General features: G+C 39.3%; 1 protein-coding gene across 1 annotated transcript; it reads right to left on the bottom strand.

Annotated features, from left to right (window-relative positions):
* Positions 1 to 4,254: 4,254 nt before the first annotated feature.
* Positions 4,255 to 19,494, bottom strand: septin10 (septin 10). The gene is made up of 10 exons (XM_033617796.2): positions 19,338 to 19,494; positions 16,213 to 16,327; positions 15,406 to 15,601; positions 14,992 to 15,178; positions 11,829 to 11,990; positions 11,262 to 11,358; positions 10,369 to 10,537; positions 10,124 to 10,256; positions 9,079 to 9,257; positions 4,255 to 6,159 (listed from the first exon to the last, which is right to left on the bottom strand). The coding sequence occupies exons 1-10, from the start codon at positions 19,365 to 19,367 to the stop codon at positions 6,144 to 6,146; spliced, it is 1,284 nt and encodes a 427-aa protein (XP_033473687.1). The 5' UTR covers positions 19,368 to 19,494; the 3' UTR covers positions 4,255 to 6,143.
* Between the last annotated feature and the right edge of the window lie 231 nt (positions 19,495 to 19,725).

The raw sequence follows: 19,725 nt of genomic DNA on the forward strand, positions 1-19,725 counted from the left end.
GGCAGCGGTCGGAAGCAACACACACTTGTGTACCCTGATGCATAACAAACACATTACCTGTACAGCCCATTAGGATTTAACAGTTGCCCTTTGGAGGATTCATCCTGAGAATCATATTATATCCTCCTCTAATTATAATTATCTGCACTCACAATGTGCTCATTATGAGCTTATGAGGCCTTATGAGCAGCACTCCAGGTACAGCTGTCTGACAGAGTGTATTACTGTCTTTATCATCACAGACATACTAGGAAAGGATGTTTAGGAATACAGCTGACACTCTTTCTGTCTTTTCATCCTTCCCTTCATCTTCTTTCGTCTTTCTCTCCCTCTGTCTCTCCTGTGTTCTCACGCCAACACTGGCATGGACGGGGTGTGTAATTGGTAATTTCAGAGCGTCGCCAGCACTCCCCTTAAATGACAACCTCATCTCTCCAGCAGCCGGGCCTGTCTCCAATGATCACCTCCATTTGCATTTAGAGTGACTAGCAAAAGGTGACAAGGGTGTGTGTGTGTGTGTGTGTGTGTGTGAAGGAAAACTTGACACAGGCACAAGCTCAAACTGCTATATTTAAGGCGAGCAGGAGACAGGCAGCAGGTTTAGATGTTTTAGATTTGTGCAGAGCAGATAGCAGGAAAAGTGTGCCACCCAGAGAGTAGCTATAGGTGTCTGCACACACACACACACACACACACACACACACACACTTTCTCCACAGTTTGCCTTGGTGAAATCTCCTCAGGGCATCCTCTTCCCAACCTACCAGCGAGGTGCTGCAGGCCCCTGCAGGGAATCGATCAGCATTCCTCCGCTTTACGCCAGACCTGTCTGTCTACCTGTCTGCGTGCCATCTGTGAGTCACATGAAGGGCGGAGGGTAAGACACTGCAGGGAACAAGACCTCTACCAGGCGGCACAGGGCGATCCCTTTGTGTGTGTTTGAATATAGCCAAGTTGTGGGCAGGGGAGATGTTAAGCTACTGCTGTCTCCTAAATCTTCCTCTATAAAGCAAAAGGAAGCTTTTGATCATCCTCTATCCTCTTACTTCTGATAAAGGGGGAGAAATGTAGACGTCTCTACAGTAGACGTGTCTTTTATGATGAATCACAGGGATGGAGGGGAATTAAGTCAGGAAGTCTGTGGGGTCACATCAGTCTGAAAACGCCTTAAAAGATACACTTGTTCTCCTTCAGTTTGCTGCATTATTGGAAACAAAAGCTCCACGTCTGAGAGTACGTGACACAAACACCAATTATTTTCAATTTGCAAGACAGCAAATGCTCAAAAAAAGTGTTGTGTTCTCAAACCAGGATTGGAAGAACTGTGAAATCCCTCTGATCAGACACCTCTCAGCATGACCTGGTCGTGAGATTTGAGTCGGTACATTTTTCAACACCTTGAAGGAAACATATCACACTTTCACTGACACACAGAGAGACGTCACGCTGTCCGAATTCGACAGACCTGGACACATGTTTTTCTTCATGCTGCTTGTCCTTTCTCTTTGCTCCCATTTTTGGCAAACACCAGGTGCCGAACCAGATGTGTCCTTTTACATGCGACCGCATACTGCTGAGACAGCTTTTTTGCAGTTCTGTGCTAAATGTTTGCAAACCGAGCTCTTAATTTGAAAAGCACATGTGAAGAAAGCCAGACAGAAATCAATAAAAGTGAAAGCATTTAAATTGATTCAGCAAAAATGCATGTGTTTAGAAAGTACTGAGCAAATCACTGGATAAAAGAGACTTGGGTTTGCTGCATGAGTTGTGTAAGAATATTTTTGTTAAACATCGTCTCCAGTCAATCAATAAATCAATATTTTCTCCATGTTTAATGGAGGCATGCAAGAAGAACACAGTTTTCTTCACGAATTCAAAGTAACAGCGCGTGACAAAAGACATGGTAATTTTGTGGGTGAAGCTTTGAACCTTAGAAAGCTGGAGCAACATCACTTTTCTTGTGCTGCTTTCAGGTGCCTTTCACAAGTATTTAAACCTTTGAACCCTGAACTAATTGGTGTGATTTCATTCAAAAACATGGGGAAAAAAGGCAATAAGTAACTAAGTAAGAAATGTTCCATAAATTGAAAAAATAATTCGAAAGAACATAGAAATGAAAAATGTTTTAAAAAAATATATATATTTATAGTTAATGTTTTTACATTTTGAAATTATGTTACAGAATTATTATAATTTTTAAGCACTTAGGTCATTTCCTTGTTTGTTTAGTCTCAACTTTATTCCTTTTTTTAAACTTATTTTCTTGTTTTTTTTATTTTCTCCATTTACTCATTTCTTGCTAATTTTCTGGGTCATTTCTTCTTTCGTTGCTCATTGCTTTCCTCACATATCTTTAAAAGAAATCAAGCAAATTTGCTCAGGTTTCAAAGGGTGAAAACTGAATTGAAAGCACAGCTTAGTATGCTCTCTTCAAAGCCAGACTCCAATACTAAGTTTTTTTTTGTTTGTTTATTTGTTTTATAATTGTTTTTCTTTATTGAGTGAGCATGGTTCTGCATACAATATAGTTCACATTTCATGTGTAACATAATCGTTTCTTCTTCTTCTTCAAAAAAAAAAAAATTTCATGATTTACTCCTGTTGGTTACTCGTCCTCAAATACAAAGCCGTCATATACAGTTGTAATCACAAGATGTTAAATCCTCACCCACACAAGCTTATACATACTGATTGCACACTTGCACACATACAGACACCCACTCAACACACACACACATACACCCCCATACTGCCCACCCACCTCCAGACACATACATACAGTTTGTAACCAGATGTTTTGATTAAGTTTTGCTGTTGTTAAACATGGTCCCCAATCAATCAATAAATCATTTTTTTAAACACAGTATGACTAATTGATTTACAAATGGTGATTTCAGCATCTGCAGTGCTACTTGTACTTCATGAGTATTTTCATTTTATGCTGCTTCAAACTTCTACCACTACATTTCAGAGGGAAATATTGTGCTTTTTTTTTACTGGATTTACATTCATTTGATAGTTGGAGGCAGAAAAACACATAAAAATAATATATGATTTATAGAATATGAGAAGTTTCTGAAGTAGTTAAAATAGCTCCACTTTGATCAGATTCAGTATTAGACTGCTGCTTACATGTTTATGTGTCAGTGATAATTAATAATTTCATAATTTTATATATAATAATATAAAACTGACTACTTATAAAACTACTCTTTAATTTTTACTCAAGTAAAGGTTTGAATATAGACCCTAAACTTGTTAAGACAGTACTGGGTTTCTATTATATTCCTACTTTTCTCTTTAAAGATTAAGCATAAGACGACCTCTCCCACTGTGACACTGCCACATATAGTAAGATTAACCCTCTGGTGCATCATGTTCCTCTCACCGCTGCTTTAATTTGTCGTCTCCTACAGTTCAGGTGTTCTGTTCCCCACAGGGAGGAGTAACAAGTAAGGAAAGAACTGAGAATCTAGTCAGAGTAAAACATTTAGCTCATTTTTATGGTGGTACCTTGACCAACAGACTGAAGACAGTAGGGAAACCAGTGTGTATGAAAGACCATAAAGAGTTAGGAAGCCACCAAGCCAAGGCTAGATTACATTTCCCCAAAACTACATCCAGTAATTTTGATTACTTTTGAACTATTTTGGTATGTGTTGCTCCCTCCTGGTTTATATCTTTGCATTTTAAATGCCGACCATTGGACATTTTTTGTTGGATTATTTGGTCTCATTCAGGAAGAATGTTTTAAAACAAATATTGTGGACAATCCAGAAGATTTTTTGTGCTCTTCCTTTTAGGGGGAGGTTATTTTCTTAAAGTGGGCAAGTGAAAGCTTACATTCAAGTTTCCTCTTAGTGCTTTCATTTGGTGAAGGCTTGAAAGGAAACCCAAATTATTATCAGTTCCTCTATAAGCCAGTTCTGGGTACCACAGGTGCTCTTGAATTTTACTCGTTCTGATGCTCTGATTAAGGTCTGAAAGACTGAAAGCATGAAGATAAGTGCATAGATATGTGTTTCAATCTAAAATTGAAGATAATTGTTACACCACCACTGGCAGCTGAAGTACATCTGTACTATTTCCTAGTACAAGTGCTTGATATATCAGTCGGCCTAACCAGCACCAAAGTTACAATCACTGTTAAAATACAAACTGGGGCATCAGCTGCTTTCAAACAAATAAATCAATAAAAAGTAGCAAACATAAAGCACCATATTGTGAGATGAAAGCAAACAGACGAGCAGGGTGTATCATGACAAAAATACAAAGATTTATTTAGCAAGAAGGAAAACAAAAAGCTCCCAAATAACACTGTTTATTCCTTAAATACAAGTGTAGCAAAAATGTGTCTTAGAAAAGCTTGATTGGCATAAGTGTGTTTCCCTGGATGCACAAGTTAAGTGGATAGTGTATTTCTAAGTCAGCTTCACACAGATAAGGCACTAACACTAGTGTAAATATAAAGTGGCAGTGTTGGTGAGTCGATGTCGGTTTATAAATCACACTTTACTGTTGTGTTTTACTCTGTACTGTAAAAATGCTGTGAGTTGTGAAACCCTGTCTTGTCCAGACACATCTGAATAAAGAAATGATAAAAATACAGTCACAAATGCATTTTCCCCTCTCTCCCCGTACTCCCCTCGACAAACAATGACTCGACATGATGCATTGTTTCCATGAGTCAGCTCTTGCAAACTTCAACTGTTTGTGTCAGTAAGAAAAATAAGGGAGCAAGTAAAACACAATATATATAAATATATGCTGTAACATGTACCTAATCCAAAACCAAGCCTCAGCTTCACCCTCCTAGAAGACTGTGAAACTGGGGCTGGGCAAGAGAAGTGTCTTTGGAAGGGCGACAGAAGAGTCAGTGCGGCTCCTGCAGGTTTTTGTATTGCTGGTGTGCTCGTATTTAAAGTTTATAGCATCAAGGAGGTGTGAGGGGAAAAGAAATCAGACGCAACACAGAAGAAGGACAAGGAATTATAATGCCCTCTGACCCTGATTATGACAATTCTCGATGATGAATGCACTTGATCGACCTTCAGAAATGATCACTTAAGCCCCTTTCAGACATGGATTCTGTTACATCGCCGGAGCTGCAGATCTGTTAAATATCAAAGGTCTCTGTGGAGTAATTATTCTGTAATGGCTCCATTTAAACATGACAGCACTATTACACAGAGAGCTGCAAACGCTCTCGCTATATTTCCTCTCACTGCAGAAGAACAGCTGTGGCTTGAAAAAAATGATAAAGTGATTGTTTATCTTATTATTAATGACTCGCTCGCATCCTCTTCTCACTGAGCGAACAAACACTGCAGATTTCCTGATGAATTTTCTCATCTGTGTCATCGCGTATGTATAGAGCAGAAAATTCAGCAAAAAATGCCAAATTTAGAGAGTTTACATTGTTGTTTTATCGTTTATTAAACTGATTTTCTTTTCTTTGTGAAATAGAATTTCAAAACTGCTGTAGCTTTTAGATTAATCCCACATTCAGACGTGTTTTGTTAGATGGCTGACGCAGCTTTAATTGAAAAAAGGATGCATTTATTTAGACACTGAGACCAAAATGTAAGTCTCCTCATGAAGTGTATGTCTGAAAGAGGCTTTACAATAAATTACAAGCACGACACAGATGTTTTTTTCTCAATACCAAAGTCATAAGACCGCATTACAAACAATTAGAGTGCTCTTAATACACACTAATGATATAGCAGACAGATTAAATGTAAGTGAAGAAGTCCCTTTCAGTATAGTGTTGATCAATATAGAGCATTTAGTGAGGAGGCTGTGTGACGATCAATACACAGACTTATTAAAAAAAGAAAGAGGGAGGCATATGGAAAATGAAAGTCTTATACAAAACGAAAGGATAAATATAAAATCTTACAAAGAGGTATAAAACCCATAAAGAAGACTAAAAAATACCATTGAGCAAAGTGTACACAGGATTGATGGGTACAGTCATTAAACTTTGGCACAAACTCACACTCACACACACTGCTGGTTTGTGTAGGATTTTTTTTCCTGGTTAGTGTTTGAGACTGGCCACAAAGGGGCTGGAAAGAACATGGTCAGAATGTCACTGGTTATACTGGTCATAATGGAGTGTACTTCAGATCCAAATGTCTTCACATGAAGCCGGAACTGGAAGAGAGAACAAGAGGCAGTTGGGAATCAGTTTTACAGCAAGTAGTGGTTAACACAAGGGGGATCAAACTCAGCATAGTGTCCAGGGGTGCTAAATCCGCCACCATTAAGGTGACAGAAACAACACCTGTTCACAGACAAAATGTTGCTACACCATCACAGCTCATCTCTGCACTCTGTAGTTTGTTTACACTTGTCCGTCATTCAGCGCTACATCGCTCTGATTAGTTGTACGTCTATCCCATTGCGCCCAAGCAGCATTATGGTCTACGTCTGTTGATACTATGGTGAAAAAAGAGAGAGCCTCTGAACTTCTAGGGGGGTCCGGGGGCATGCCCCCCCAGAAGAAAAGTTTGACTATTTTAAAATTATAATACATCAATCTGGTGCACTTCGGGAGCAAATTTAGGAGGCTAGATATATGAAGAACTTCGTGTTTCTGTAAACAATTTTGGCCACAGTAAGCTAAATATCTAAAATATGCATTAACCCAGCTAAAAAGGCCAGAGAATGTCATGAGCAAAAGTCCCCAGTTTGCTTAACAAAGTGACAGTGTTAAAAAAACAAACAAAAGCAATCTAGGCTATATGTTAATAGGTCAGTATTAATATTTTATTGTTCCAAGTTTTCTATTTCCACTCTGGTTTTAAAACAGTTTCTAACAAACAGAGAGATGCTTTATAACCACACTAAACACATATCCTAATGATGTTTTTAGCTGCATTTTAATGGTGTAAACTTTATTTTATCCTCAGGGTGACAGCTGACAGTGTGGATGATTTTACACTCTGCAGCTCAGAATAACTTGAGACACCTCATATCTGGAAATAAAAACTAAAGAAATAACCCACATTGTTAATTAGCTCCCGTGATTATAAATATAACATTTCGATCAGATAGACCTCATCAGTCATTAACTACTTTTACACTCTTTGGTTTGGTAGCAGAAACAGTCTGGAATTATTTTAAAGTTCTATTACAGTATGTGATATTAAGAATGATTTCATCCTGTCATCAAACTAAATAGCAAAAAATACTCTGTACTTAAGTCATAATAATTCTTAAATGTGCCTTAGCCTACTTTTAATATTTGTAAATTATTATTATTATTTCTAGTCTCTACATCTGTTAAATCAGACAAGCTGATGTTCACAAAATTACTGACAAGGATTTTTTATCTGTTTTATGTCTTATTTTATTCTGTTGTAGCCTATGATTACAGGCTGTTGTTACTTAGTTGAAAATAATTGTTTTGCTGTCACTGAAACAGAAGTTTTTTACAGATAGGCTACCGTTTCATCTCATATGAGTATGAGTTCATGATGATGATGTCGCTCCTAATTAACAACTCCGCCTCTTTCACATGAACGCGCTCATTGCTGGAAAACATAGAGGTGACAGAGCGAGTTGATAACCAGCTTTGTAGTACTGGTTATCCTGGATGGGCGCTGTTAGACTCTGTGAAGCCAGCTCACCTAAAGAAAGCCTGGATATGTTAAACGTGCATCATAGTACAGGCCGACCGGGGGAGAGCGAGTATCAGAGCAGAGACAGTGGAGTGACGGACCGCGGGAGAGAGAAAGGCAGGCGAGCAGTGACACACATCCTGCGACTAGAGCTGCTTTACCTGCAACAGCTGTTTTATTTTTATTTTCCCCTTCCTCAATGCAGTTCCATCATGTAGCGTGACAAAAATAGGATTTATTATGAATCGTTAAGGGCATCTGTCAGTTAAATTATTTTTGGAAATACCTAATTTTCTATTTTAGAAAACAGTATTTTAGAACAGTGGTAATAGTCTGGAAACATAAATATTTTTCCATAATTTATTTTTCATTTTCCATACTTTTTAATACCTGGAAATTGATCAAATTTATTTCCATACTTTTCCATACTTGCGTAGGAACCCTGAGACCAACTTGCATTAGCAAACTGGTCTAGCGAGGGCAGGCTACTCATGTAGACAAATCTTAAATGAACTTAGTAGTCATCAGAGTTGTTGCCCCGCATCAATTTACCAGCAGGTGGCAACATGTCCTGTGATATGTAAGACTCTGATTACTGAACCCATTTGTCAGCAGCAAGTCACTAATGAATTAAAAACCTCTAATGTTACACTCATTGCCTACAGACTAGGGCTGCCCCCGACTAAGATTTTTCCTAGTTGACCAATAGTCATCATTTAGGGCCATTAGTCAACTAGTTGCCTGCATGTTTACGATATTAATTTAATCATTGAATTATATATTTGGGCGGGGCAACACAATGGTTTGAGTTCAAGGTGTGAGAAAGAATAGTATCAGTAACATTGTTAACACTGTGCTACATTACAGAGAAATACAAAACTGTACTAATGAACCTTCATTAATATAGGCCTATATTTTATCTGAGGTCACTAAGCAACCTTAACAAGCATCATATAGCCTACTGACCTGAAATCCTGAGTGCAGAGCTAATCTTCTTTCAGACGCTGTTTGTAAGTGTATAGGCCTATCGTCCATGGGACAGATGTAAAGCTCTGGGTAGCCCTGCACTAACATGATCAACTTTTCCGTATTTATCAGACTGAATATTTACAGAAGAAGGGAAAGATATCTGTCATCTGTGAGTGGTTTGTAACGTGACTCCTGTCTGACTGCTGAGTGTGGCCTCTTCCTGTGTCTGTCCTTTCAAATTAAATTCCCACATGGTCCAGTCATATAGGTTCTGATTTATGTTGACAAGGTGCAGCTCCTAATAGAGTTTCAAGTTTTTTTGCAACTAAGCAACCAATGAAATCTTGTTGACAAATGACCTTTCTCGTTGACTAATGCTTTAGTCGACTATTAGGGAGCAGCCCTACTACAGATGTATAAATCTATGGATGCTGAATATTTCACTGAAACATCAGCTTTAACTTGAAGAGAGGCCTCTTACTTCTTGCGATCCTTGTCCTTCTTGCCATTGGCAGTGAGGCTCTGGGCCTGCAGGAGCTGAGCGGCAGCTCGTCTCTTGCTGAAGGAACTCTGGTCATCATCCAGAAGCCTCTTCTTTTCCTCCAGAGCTGCTTTCTCGTCTGCGTGAAGGCGCTTCAGTTGCTCAAAACGACTTTGCAGCTGAAACACACGAGAAACAACAGAGGTGAGTTACAGAGATGCCTCCATACTTGACTCCATAATTGATCAAGTAGATCAAGCAAAAATAATTAAAAATCTGCCTATCTATGTGGCAAATTAAAACTTTTACACAACAAATTACTTTTTCTCATTATTTTGCTCACTCACACTAAAACCAAATTAGATGTGAAATTGTTAAAAGAATAAATTTTTAATGCTTTCATTTTGATTTTATCCAGTATAAGACTAAACATCCTGAAACATTAATATTTTGGTTTCCTTATTATGCAAAGCAGCAAACAAACACAAAGGGAAAATACTGAGGCAGGTCAAGGTTGAACCAATGCATTTGTAAAATGTTGCAGGTGTTTACACAAGACAGAACTTTGACTGTTCACTCATTCCAAGTAAGTCTAACTTAGGCTAACTTGGAGGTTTCCTTAAAAAACCTCCAGTGAAAATGAAGTTAACTCTGTTACACATTCTTGTTCTGTTTAAAAGCAGATGTTTCTATGTTTGATGAGCAGAGTTACAGGTCAGCACGTGCACTGAAGCTGCAGGCAAGCAGATGAGGGGTGGGACTAGTTTGCATATTCATAGACCTGTATATTCAAAAGGCAAAGGTGCAGAGTAACATCTAAGCCATTTTAGGCATGAAGGGATTTTTTTCCATGGATATAATCTAAATATGTGATTTTGCTGAACAAATATATGTTTTTAGGGGTTTAAACAAACTGTCTAACTATCTTTGACTAATTTTTAACAAGGTCACCACCTTATGTCTCCGAGATCTCAGCACTTCTTTAGCGAGCACAGTACATGTGCAGCTAATGAAGAGTTCCATGTGAATGAGTTTGTCCACATACCTCTCTCTCAGCCTCCTTCAGCTCAGACTCCTTCTCCTTCACTCTCTGCACAAACATCTGCCTCATCTCGTCCTCCCTCTTCTGCAGCTCCACCAGGAACTCCTGACGCTTGGCCTCATAAGTCTGCTGCAAGCTGCACACACACACACACAAACAAACAAACATGTATACACACGAGTTGCCAGCCATGTCAGCTGTACATTCTTTATTGTGTCCAGTGTCCATGCAGGTGTTTCTCAGCTCACCTGACAGGTTTGCACTCTGGGTCTGTGTCTTTGAACCCCATCTCCTCGAGTTTACACCGCCTGTACAGCTCGTAATGCCGAGTGTGCGTCTGCTCCCTCAGGTCCTCCATGTTTACGCAGATCAGCATCTCCCTCAGCTTCACAAAGTCACAATGACTCTCGTTCTCCACTGACACACATCAACAGACATGCGACAAATAAGCTGGTTAGCCATGCAGCTCTCCACTGACAGCCACAATAATTTTTTTTTTACTTCAGGGGTTGGCTGAAGGCCAACATTAACTCCATGGAGCAGGAATGTGCCCATCTCAAAATTAAGTTACGGTGTATTGCGCTCTTTCAGCCACAGTTCTAATTTCAACATGGGACATGTGGGACAATTCTTGTGGGGGGAAAATTTACAGAAGATCTCTTGCAATAAAAGCACAGTTGTCTAGGAAACCACAAACAAACAAAAGCCTCATTTCCACTGCGTCATACGGCAGGGGTGGACTCACCTCACAAGGAATAATAACTGTGCAATACTGTATACCGTGATGCCAAGAAACCGTAATATTTTCTAAGTTATCGTAGCGTGAATATCTCACACTATTGCAACCCTAGTACCTAGTACTTCCTTTTGGTACCACCTATGCTACCAGCTAAGCTATGATTAACAGCAACTGTAATTTTTTTATTCAATTCACCAGGATCTTGAAAATGGCAGCCTGTAAAACCACACCATGGTCAGCTGATGAAGTACAGTGGTTCCTCTGTTTGGTTGCTGTGTGTTAAAGCATGTCGCTATGAAAATCAGCTAAGAATCCCTCCAAGACTGAGGCTGTGCTATCTGTCTGCTACTAACAAGTTGAGTCGAGCCGTACAGTGGACATTCGGCAAATGATCCATCTTACCTTGGACTACACCCCAGGGATACTGACGAGCCTTCACCATCTTATTGCCGACGGAGACTTCCTCTGTGCTGCCTACGACTGCAAATGGCAAATGACCCTGAAAAACAGTTTATTATAAGTTTAAACATGACGTGCAAGCAAAGATATAACATGGCTGGAACATCAGCTCTTCTACTAAAACTTGTTAAAACAAGTCAGGTGGCGCAAATAAAAGTATAAGTAAGATTTATACACTTCTTAAGTTACAGCTGTTTACACTGTCTCTCTCAGCAATGTGCCCTCACACATACACACATTCAGTGTTTAAGTTATATTTTTAAAACCTTGCTGATGCTACAAAGAAATGCCGGTTCAATTCTGAAAATATAACAGCTGCAAACCTATGAGAACATACTGTACGTCTGTCAGACTGTGATGACTGAAGTGAAAATCCAAACAAACAAACCGCAAAACCTTTAAAACTCAAAATACATCATTGTATTTTGACCCAGTTCTTTTTTTAGCATAACCAGGTCTTAGGAGACACTGTAGTTAAAGGAGGTGAAATGTGTGTATGAGTTTCCTTACATTCATTGTAGTGTTGACCTTAGCGACCGTCTCATCGTCGAGAGGGAACTGATAGATCTGGACGCCGTTGCTGACCAGCTCGCTCATGATTTTGATCTTGAACTTGTGCAGCTCGCTCTTACTGATGGTGTCAGCTTTAGCGATCACTGGAATTATGTTCACCTGCAGCAAGATAGGAGCATGTACATATAACAAAATAACAGATTCTTTTTCTTAAGTTATCATTATCAAATAAACATGCTAATATCTGCAGACTTAAGAGAAAAAGATCTTTAAAACAATAAAAATTTCCAAGAAGAAAAATGTTTCCACAGAGGGCTCCAAGATAATCACATTTGAAATTCTACAGGTAGCAGCTCTGAATAACTCAGTGTTTAAAAATGTCTTGAGCAGTAAGGGGAGACCACTGGGTTTTCTCCTTGCAGGTTAAAGAACAATTTCAGGTTATTACAACCTGAATCTTCCTATAGTATAGAACGGAGTTTTTCAAACAGGAGTTTAAAATTTCAACACTTTGCCTTGGCTTTTCAGGGACCCATAATATTTTTTGTTGCCCTACTTGCCCAGCATTTTTCATACATATCAGACAGATTCAAATTCTTTTCACACCCGAGATTCACTATGGAAGTGAACCCAATGTGTGTAAGAGTCATGCGAGTGACTCATCTGATCATAAGTTTCACTTCCTCCACAGTCCTCTCCTCAACTGTAGATGTTGACTATAAAGTTTTAATCAATATTGAACAACCAAAATATTTTCAGATGGACGTCCCTGACCTAATGTGTATTAATTAGGGGTCCTTGACACAAAAAAGTTAAGCACCACTGCTTTAGAGCATCATTTCTATTGGTTATGATAACTCACAGTCACTGATTTCACCAACACCAACAAGACAGATAATATTAAGGTCTGATCCACTTTGCCTTGCATAACTGTGGTGTGGTGGTAATTAAAAATAATTGTTAATTTTAATGTAGGTTTGAATAAAATAAAGTTTGTTAATATAAAATTAGTAGCAGTAACTTCCCTGAACTTTGAACAGAGCTGCTCCCAGTGCCACAGGCATTTAATAACTGAGCTAAACAAGCTAATCTCACTAATTAACAGAGCATGAAACTACATGCAGACACAGTGAAAACTGTCTCTATTAAAGTACAATTCAACAAAAACTATTCCTACAGTTTGTTTTTATTACTTTATCTAAAATACTTCTTAAAACTGATTTTAGATAAGTGTTATATAAACCAGGTTTGCTGATGTTATTTCTGGCCCAGCAGCCCACTCTGCTGTCCAAGTCGTCCCACATTCCACTCCGCCTGTCTGTCCGTCGGCTTGTCGTACCAAAGAGAGGCTTGGAATGAGTTGTTGTCACTAGACAAGCTTCTGGGCCAGACCACACACCCATACACACATACAGAATACACAGTGATCCCAGCAGAGAAAACAAAACAATGCTAGGAGATCTGTTCCAACAGCTGTCTGAGTGAGTGAGTGAGTGACTGTCTTTCTGTCAGTGCTGCAGACTCAACAAATGGCTCTTTCTGTCTATATCTGTACAGTGGCACAAAAGGACAACTCGAGTGTGTATGCGTGAGGTGATTACAGCATTCCACTGCTTTTTCTCCTCCATTCACACGCAAATCCAGGGTTACTGACACTCCGGAGCAGTGAAATCACACAAACGCACAAAAAACACAACGTCGCTACACACAGAGAGCATGGGAAAGTTTCTGACCACTTCAAGAGTGAAGGGAGGGGTTTGGAGAGTTGGATAGCTAACCTCTCTCAACAGTCAGCCCTAAAAACACTTGAAGGAAAGTCTTGAAATGACCACAGAACAGACTATAATATGGTGCTTCTATCACATTCATATCAGTTTGTATCTGATTCTTCAGAAGCGAGCACTGTTTTCCTATTGACAAAAAAATACTAATAATCATCAAGCTCTTTCGCATACTGACATCTCTTCTACACATTACACAAGCCAGGGTTTCTATGGTAGCCCAAAGAATTGACAAGTGCATTATAAGATACTGACGTCAACAGAAGTCAGTCTAATCAATGCAAGCAGATGTCAGATAGATGCACTATCATCTCTTCGGAGTTAAACATGTTTCTGCATTTAACTCTTGAAAGTATTCATACATCATCAAACCTCTTTTCCCCACCTAGTTTGTTGGGTATGGACAAATTCAACAATTTTATAGCAGGTTAATCCAAGCTGTCATTTTAAGCTTTGTCAAATCAATACATTTCTTCTCCAAAAAGGTTAATATAATCTTAACCACACTGAAGATAGACATCTTTGGGATGTCTTTGTGGTATACAGAGGAAACCTATTGTGATCACGTCCGTCTGGGTCAAACTAATAACTGTAAGTGGATATTTATTAAAACTTTTTTTTTCCTCATGCAGATAATTGCCATTTGTGTATTTATTACATGAATATAAAATAATGAAACTGACAGCTTCACTATTTGCTAAAATTTAATGGACCATTTTAAAACACAGTACAGGTGTTTCATTATGTGACCGGCCATTATCAACCCACTTGACGAGGAGAGCTTCAACCACAGGTGCTTTCACAGTGCACATTCGTTTTCTGTCTCAATCACCATTTACTGCTGCATCTCGTTGGCTCTTTTTTTGCAATTTGTCATTAGCTTTGAGGAGATTAGAAAATGAGTCTTTTTCCCTAATGATTAAATGTGCGAGTAGCTTCAGTCTCAGGTAGCCAGCTGCAAGCAGATGGGTTACCGGAGGCAACTACCATGGGAGTAAAGTGAAAAAATGGAATTACCAAAGTTTTTTTCCCCATATGCCATCATTTTTTAACCGCATTGTAACCGTGATCACTACAAGTGGTTTCTAATGTTGTTGAGGAACAGGTAAATGTCACCATGTAATACAATTACTATGTGTAGCAGTAAAATGACCCATTTTATACTATATTATACCTGATATTCCCCAAAAATTCCAAATATTTCCTGTGTATCCACTGCCTTCTGATATTCTATGGTACTTCAGAAATCTCATATCAAAGCAAACTTTGAAAAGCTTCCTGATGTACTGACAAAACAATAATAACAATAATCAGTCTGACCCTTCAACACACACACACACACACACACACACACACACACAGAGCAATCTTTCTCCCACCTTGCTATCTAGTTTCTTCATAGTGACCAGGTCCAGGGACTTAAGTGAATGACCCGAGGGGGAGATGAAGTAAAGGCAGGCGTGGACTCGTGAGTCATGGTAGTTGTGCAGAGAGCGTTTGATTTTAAGCTCCTCCTGTAGATAACTCTCAAACTGCCTGTCGATGTAGTCCACCACCGGCTGATAGCTACAGAAGAGACATATAAGCTGGATCAGAAATTTGGCTTTTATGAATGGTGAGCACAGATTAGTTCACAATGGCAGTACATTTAAAATACAATATGTAACTTAACAATCATTCTTAATCCCATTCGCTCTTGCATCATCATCACTCAGACTTTCTTGAACATGATGAGACTGTTACTCCTATTCACTATCAATGACACACTCACACACACAATCTCCTCCTCCTACCTCTCTTGTTTGTTCATTTGGTCTCCAAAGCCTACAGTGTTGACCACGGTAAGGCGTAGTCGGACGTTACTCTCCTGCAGGTCATAGGTTTGCGCCCGCAGCTTCACCTGAGGCTCAAAGTGGGATGACTCAAAGTTCTCAAAGTTGGTATTGAACAGAGTGTCCATCAGGGTAGACTTGCCAATACCTGTTTCACCTAAAGCCAGAGAAAGATGGGACACAATTTTTAGTTATTGAACTCCATGGTTGAGACCCACTTTAGTAGTGTGAGCATCACAGACTGGCCCTTTAACACCAAAACAAACAACTTTAAATTAAATATTCCTAAAACTTAATTTGCTCAAGGGAGGATCACTCAGCACCAAGCTCCAAGTACACACTCCAGCTGTATTAGAGCAGTGGTCGAATCATAGCGTTGCTCAAGAACACAGAGAGGGCAGTTGTTGAGGAAGGATAAATATTACTCATTCACCCAACCACGTATTACCAGCTGGTGGAGAGATCCGAGCCAGCAGGAGCCTTCTTATCACAAACTGATCCTTTGACCCCTTGTCTCTCTCAGCCCTTAATACTCAGTTATTATGGGCATACAATTGGGAACAAAGGCACTCAAGCTAAGGGTTAGGAAGAAAGGAGCTATAACATCAGACAGACCTAAGCAATGGCCGTGAATTGAGGCTGTCAAGTAAAACAACGTGTGTGTGTGTGTGTGTGCATGTGAGTGAAGAATTTATTCTAGTAGCAGCATTCTGTGTGTATCTGTGTTTCAGTAGGGCTGTGTGTGTGTTATTCGTGTGTGTGACATACCAATGCAGAGAATATTGAAGCAGAAGCCCTGGCAGATGGACTTGTTGACAAGCTGATCCGGGAGGCTGTCAAAGCCAACATGTCCTGCCAGAGACAGGGGTCGGACTCCCTTATCCTGAGGAAGAAATTGCAGAGACAGGCAAATCATTCTCAAGATGCTGCAGCCGTTTCTCCTCAAATAAGAAAAAAGTTGCCCTAGGGAGGTGTTATTTCAGCAGAAAAGTATACTTACAACTTTTAGGCATTGAACACTTGCAAGCCAAAACTTTCACAATTCTTACATTTAAATTTAAATGTTGTAGGGATGCACAATAATGTAGATTCTGGCAATATTTTATAACTATTCCATACCATTTTATATCATATATCATAGGTAATATCAATTAAGAAATGCCCTAATGGTACAGACACCCTTCATATTTTTTTGCAAGTACTGATATACAGTCAGGTCCATAATTATTTGGACAATGATACAGTTGTCGTCATTTTGGCTCTGTACACCACCACAATGGGTTTTAAATGAAACAATGAATGGCTCAATGGCTTTTTTAAAAAATGTAGTATGAACCGTGTAGGAATGACAACCATTTCTTCACACAGTCCCCCAACTTTAAGGGCTCATAAGTATTTGGACAAACTAACATAATCATCAATTAAACAGTCAGTTTTAATACTTGGTTGCAAATCCTTTACAGTCAATGACTGCCTCAAGTGTTGGACACATAGGCATCATCAGATGCTGGGTTTCTTCCCTGGTGATGCTCTGCCAGCCCTTTACTGCAGCCGTCTGCACTTCCTGCTTGTGTTTTGGGTGTTTTGCCCTCAGTTTTGGCTTCAGCAAGAGAAACACATGCTCAATTGGATTCAGGTCAGATGATATGACTTGGCCATTGCAGAACATTCCACTTCTTTGCCTTAAAAATGTCTTTGGTCGCTTTTGCAGTATGCTTCAGGTCAATGTCCATCTGCACTGTGAAGCATCGTCCAATGAGTTTTGAAGCATTTGGTTGAATCTGAGCAGATAATGTAGCCCCAAACACTTCAGCTTTCATCCTGCTGCTCTTCTCAGCAGTCACATCATCAATAAATACAAGAGAACTAGTTCCACTGGCAGCCATACATGGCCATGACATAACAGTACCTCCACCATGCTTCACTGATGAGGTGGTGTGCTTTGGATCATGAGCAGTTCCTTCCCTTCTTCCTTCTCTTGTCTTCCCATCATTCTGGTAGTTGATCTTTGTTTTATCTGTCCATAGTATGCTGTTCCACAACTGTACAGGCTTTTTAGATGGTTTTTGACAAACTCTAATCTGGCCTTCCATTTTTAAGGCTAACCAATGGTTTGCATCTTGTGATAAATCCTCTGTATTTATTCTAGTGAAGTCTTGTCTTGCTTACAAGAGCAGCAGGATGAAAGCTGAAGTGTTTGGGGCACCATTATCTGCTCAGATTCAACCAAATGCTTCAAAACTCATTGGACGATGCTTCACAGTGCAGATGGACATTGACTTGAAGCATATTGCAAAAGCAACCAAAGACATTTTTAAGGCAAAGAAGTGGAATGTTCTGCAATGGCCAAGTCATATCATCTGACCTGAATCCAATTGAGCATGCGTTTCTCTTGCTGAAGCCAAAACCGAGGGCAAAACACCCAAAACACAAGCAGGAAGTGCAGACGGCTGCAGTAAAGGGCTGGCAGAGCATCACCAGGGAAGAAACCCAGCATCTGATGATGCCTATGTGTCCAACACTTGAGGCAGTCATTGACTGTAAAGGATTTGCAACCAAGTATTAAAACTGACTGTTTAATTGATGATTATGTTAGTTTGTCCAAATACTTATGAGCCCTTAAAGTCGGGGGACTGTGTGAAGAAATGGTTGTCATTCCTACACGGTTCATTCTACATTTTTGAAAAAAGCCTTAAATGAAAGCTGAGAGTCTGCACTTTAAGCAGGTATTCATTGTTTCATTTAAAACCCATTGTGATGGTGTACAGAGCCAAAATGACGACAACTGTATCATTGTCCAAATAATTATGGACCTGACTGTACATTGCCCTTTTATCATAATATGTTAAAAGGGTAATGTCCATCAAGTTAAGGATCATATGATATGATCCTTAACTTGATGGGATTACAGAGGTTTTGCATTTTTAGAGAGTGACATTTACAAGTGGCTCTTGCCTACTAATATAAAAGATCTAATAACATGCTCTAAACTTTGATCAGCCATTGAGACAGACACATGAGAGAAACAATAACATACATTAATACATTTCTTTCAATGTTCAAGCTACTATACATGCTTACTACACTTCCTATCTTCCTCCAACTGTGCTCTCCTGTCGTCCTCCTCTGACCTGCCCCTGTCTGAACTCAGAAATCCAGAATATAATTAGTAGGTTAAGCAGAGGGCTAACATTGACCTAGCTGTGGTGTAGTACAATTTGCTGACGTTAAGAAAATTCCATATGACAGACCTACAACTTTTGATAACTGTGGCCTGTGTTGTCTATTTGGAAAACACTAAACATCCGCACAAGTTTCGACAAGGTGTTTATTTTTGAACAGATAATATTGTCTGAGTGACTTCGTGTCCGTGAACACCAGTTTCCATTCATACTGTACATGTAATGATTTAGTTGCACATTTCGAGCTACAAAGCTAGCCCAACCTACATAACTCACCTGTAAAACATGACCTAAAACTTTGATAAGGTTCTACTAGTGACTTATCTGTAGCACAGGAGTGTTAAACGAGCAACACTAAACGTTGTAACGTTAAACTTCTGACGGTTGAATGGCTAGCATAGTGTTAGCATAGCTAGCGCCCCCTCCGCAGTGTATTTTGGTGAAAGATGTAACACGGAATCCCCTTTGAAAAGTTGAAAATTTAACTTGAAAAGCCCCGCTATGGGTTCTGAATATGGCTCGACGCAAAAGCGGGTGTGTTTTTGTGTTTTACAGTGTCTGCAATTTACTTTGAACTGTCCTGTTGTCTATAACTTTAACAGAAAGTAGTTGTCAGGCTAACAGTAGCTAACTTAATGATAGCTTCGGACACTCCCTGCCCAACTGTCAAGAACACCGTCACTTGTCAACCGAAAAGAGAAAAATACTCACCGGCTGCCGAGCAACATCCGAAGAAGCCATAGTTTTAGCTAGAAGTTTAAAACACTAGATAAATTCAGAAATAATACAACAAAACTAAATAAAGAACGACTTTTTTTCAGAACACTGATTAGGTACCGCCTCACTGTGTCTGCCGTCGACAACTGGGCAGACTAGACCACTCAAAGCAAAACAGGAATGGGGTTAAACCTATAGTTCGTAAATCTGTATTAAAACTATAATTTTACATATCAGGGCAAATTATCACGATAATGTAAATATCCAACACTGTTTAGGAATATTTTAGACGAAAATTGTGGGAAAATGTAGGCAAACAACTTTAATTTACTGCAATAATACACCGACTTACCCCCGTTTTTCTATAATGGTACAGCGCAAG

The sequence above is a fragment of the Epinephelus lanceolatus genome, chromosome 14, assembly GCF_041903045.1.
Source record: "Epinephelus lanceolatus isolate andai-2023 chromosome 14, ASM4190304v1, whole genome shotgun sequence".
In the NCBI taxonomy this organism is placed as follows: Eukaryota; Metazoa; Chordata; class Actinopteri; order Perciformes; family Serranidae; genus Epinephelus; species Epinephelus lanceolatus.

What these genes read in the sequence shown, in the direction of transcription:
- septin10 (XM_033617796.2), bottom strand. Translation starts at nt 19,367, where the DNA reads ATGGCTTCTTCGGATGTTGCTCGGCAGCCG. An exon ending in TGAAGAAACTAGATAGCAAG is followed by an intron (nt 11,991 to 14,991) that starts GTGGGAGAAAGA and finishes ATCTTGCTGCAG; the next exon opens with GTGAACATAATTCCAGTGAT. An exon ending in CCAGAGTGCAAACCTGTCAG is followed by an intron (nt 10,257 to 10,368) that starts GTGAGCTGAGAA and finishes GTGTGTGTGCAG; the next exon opens with CTTGCAGCAGACTTATGAGG.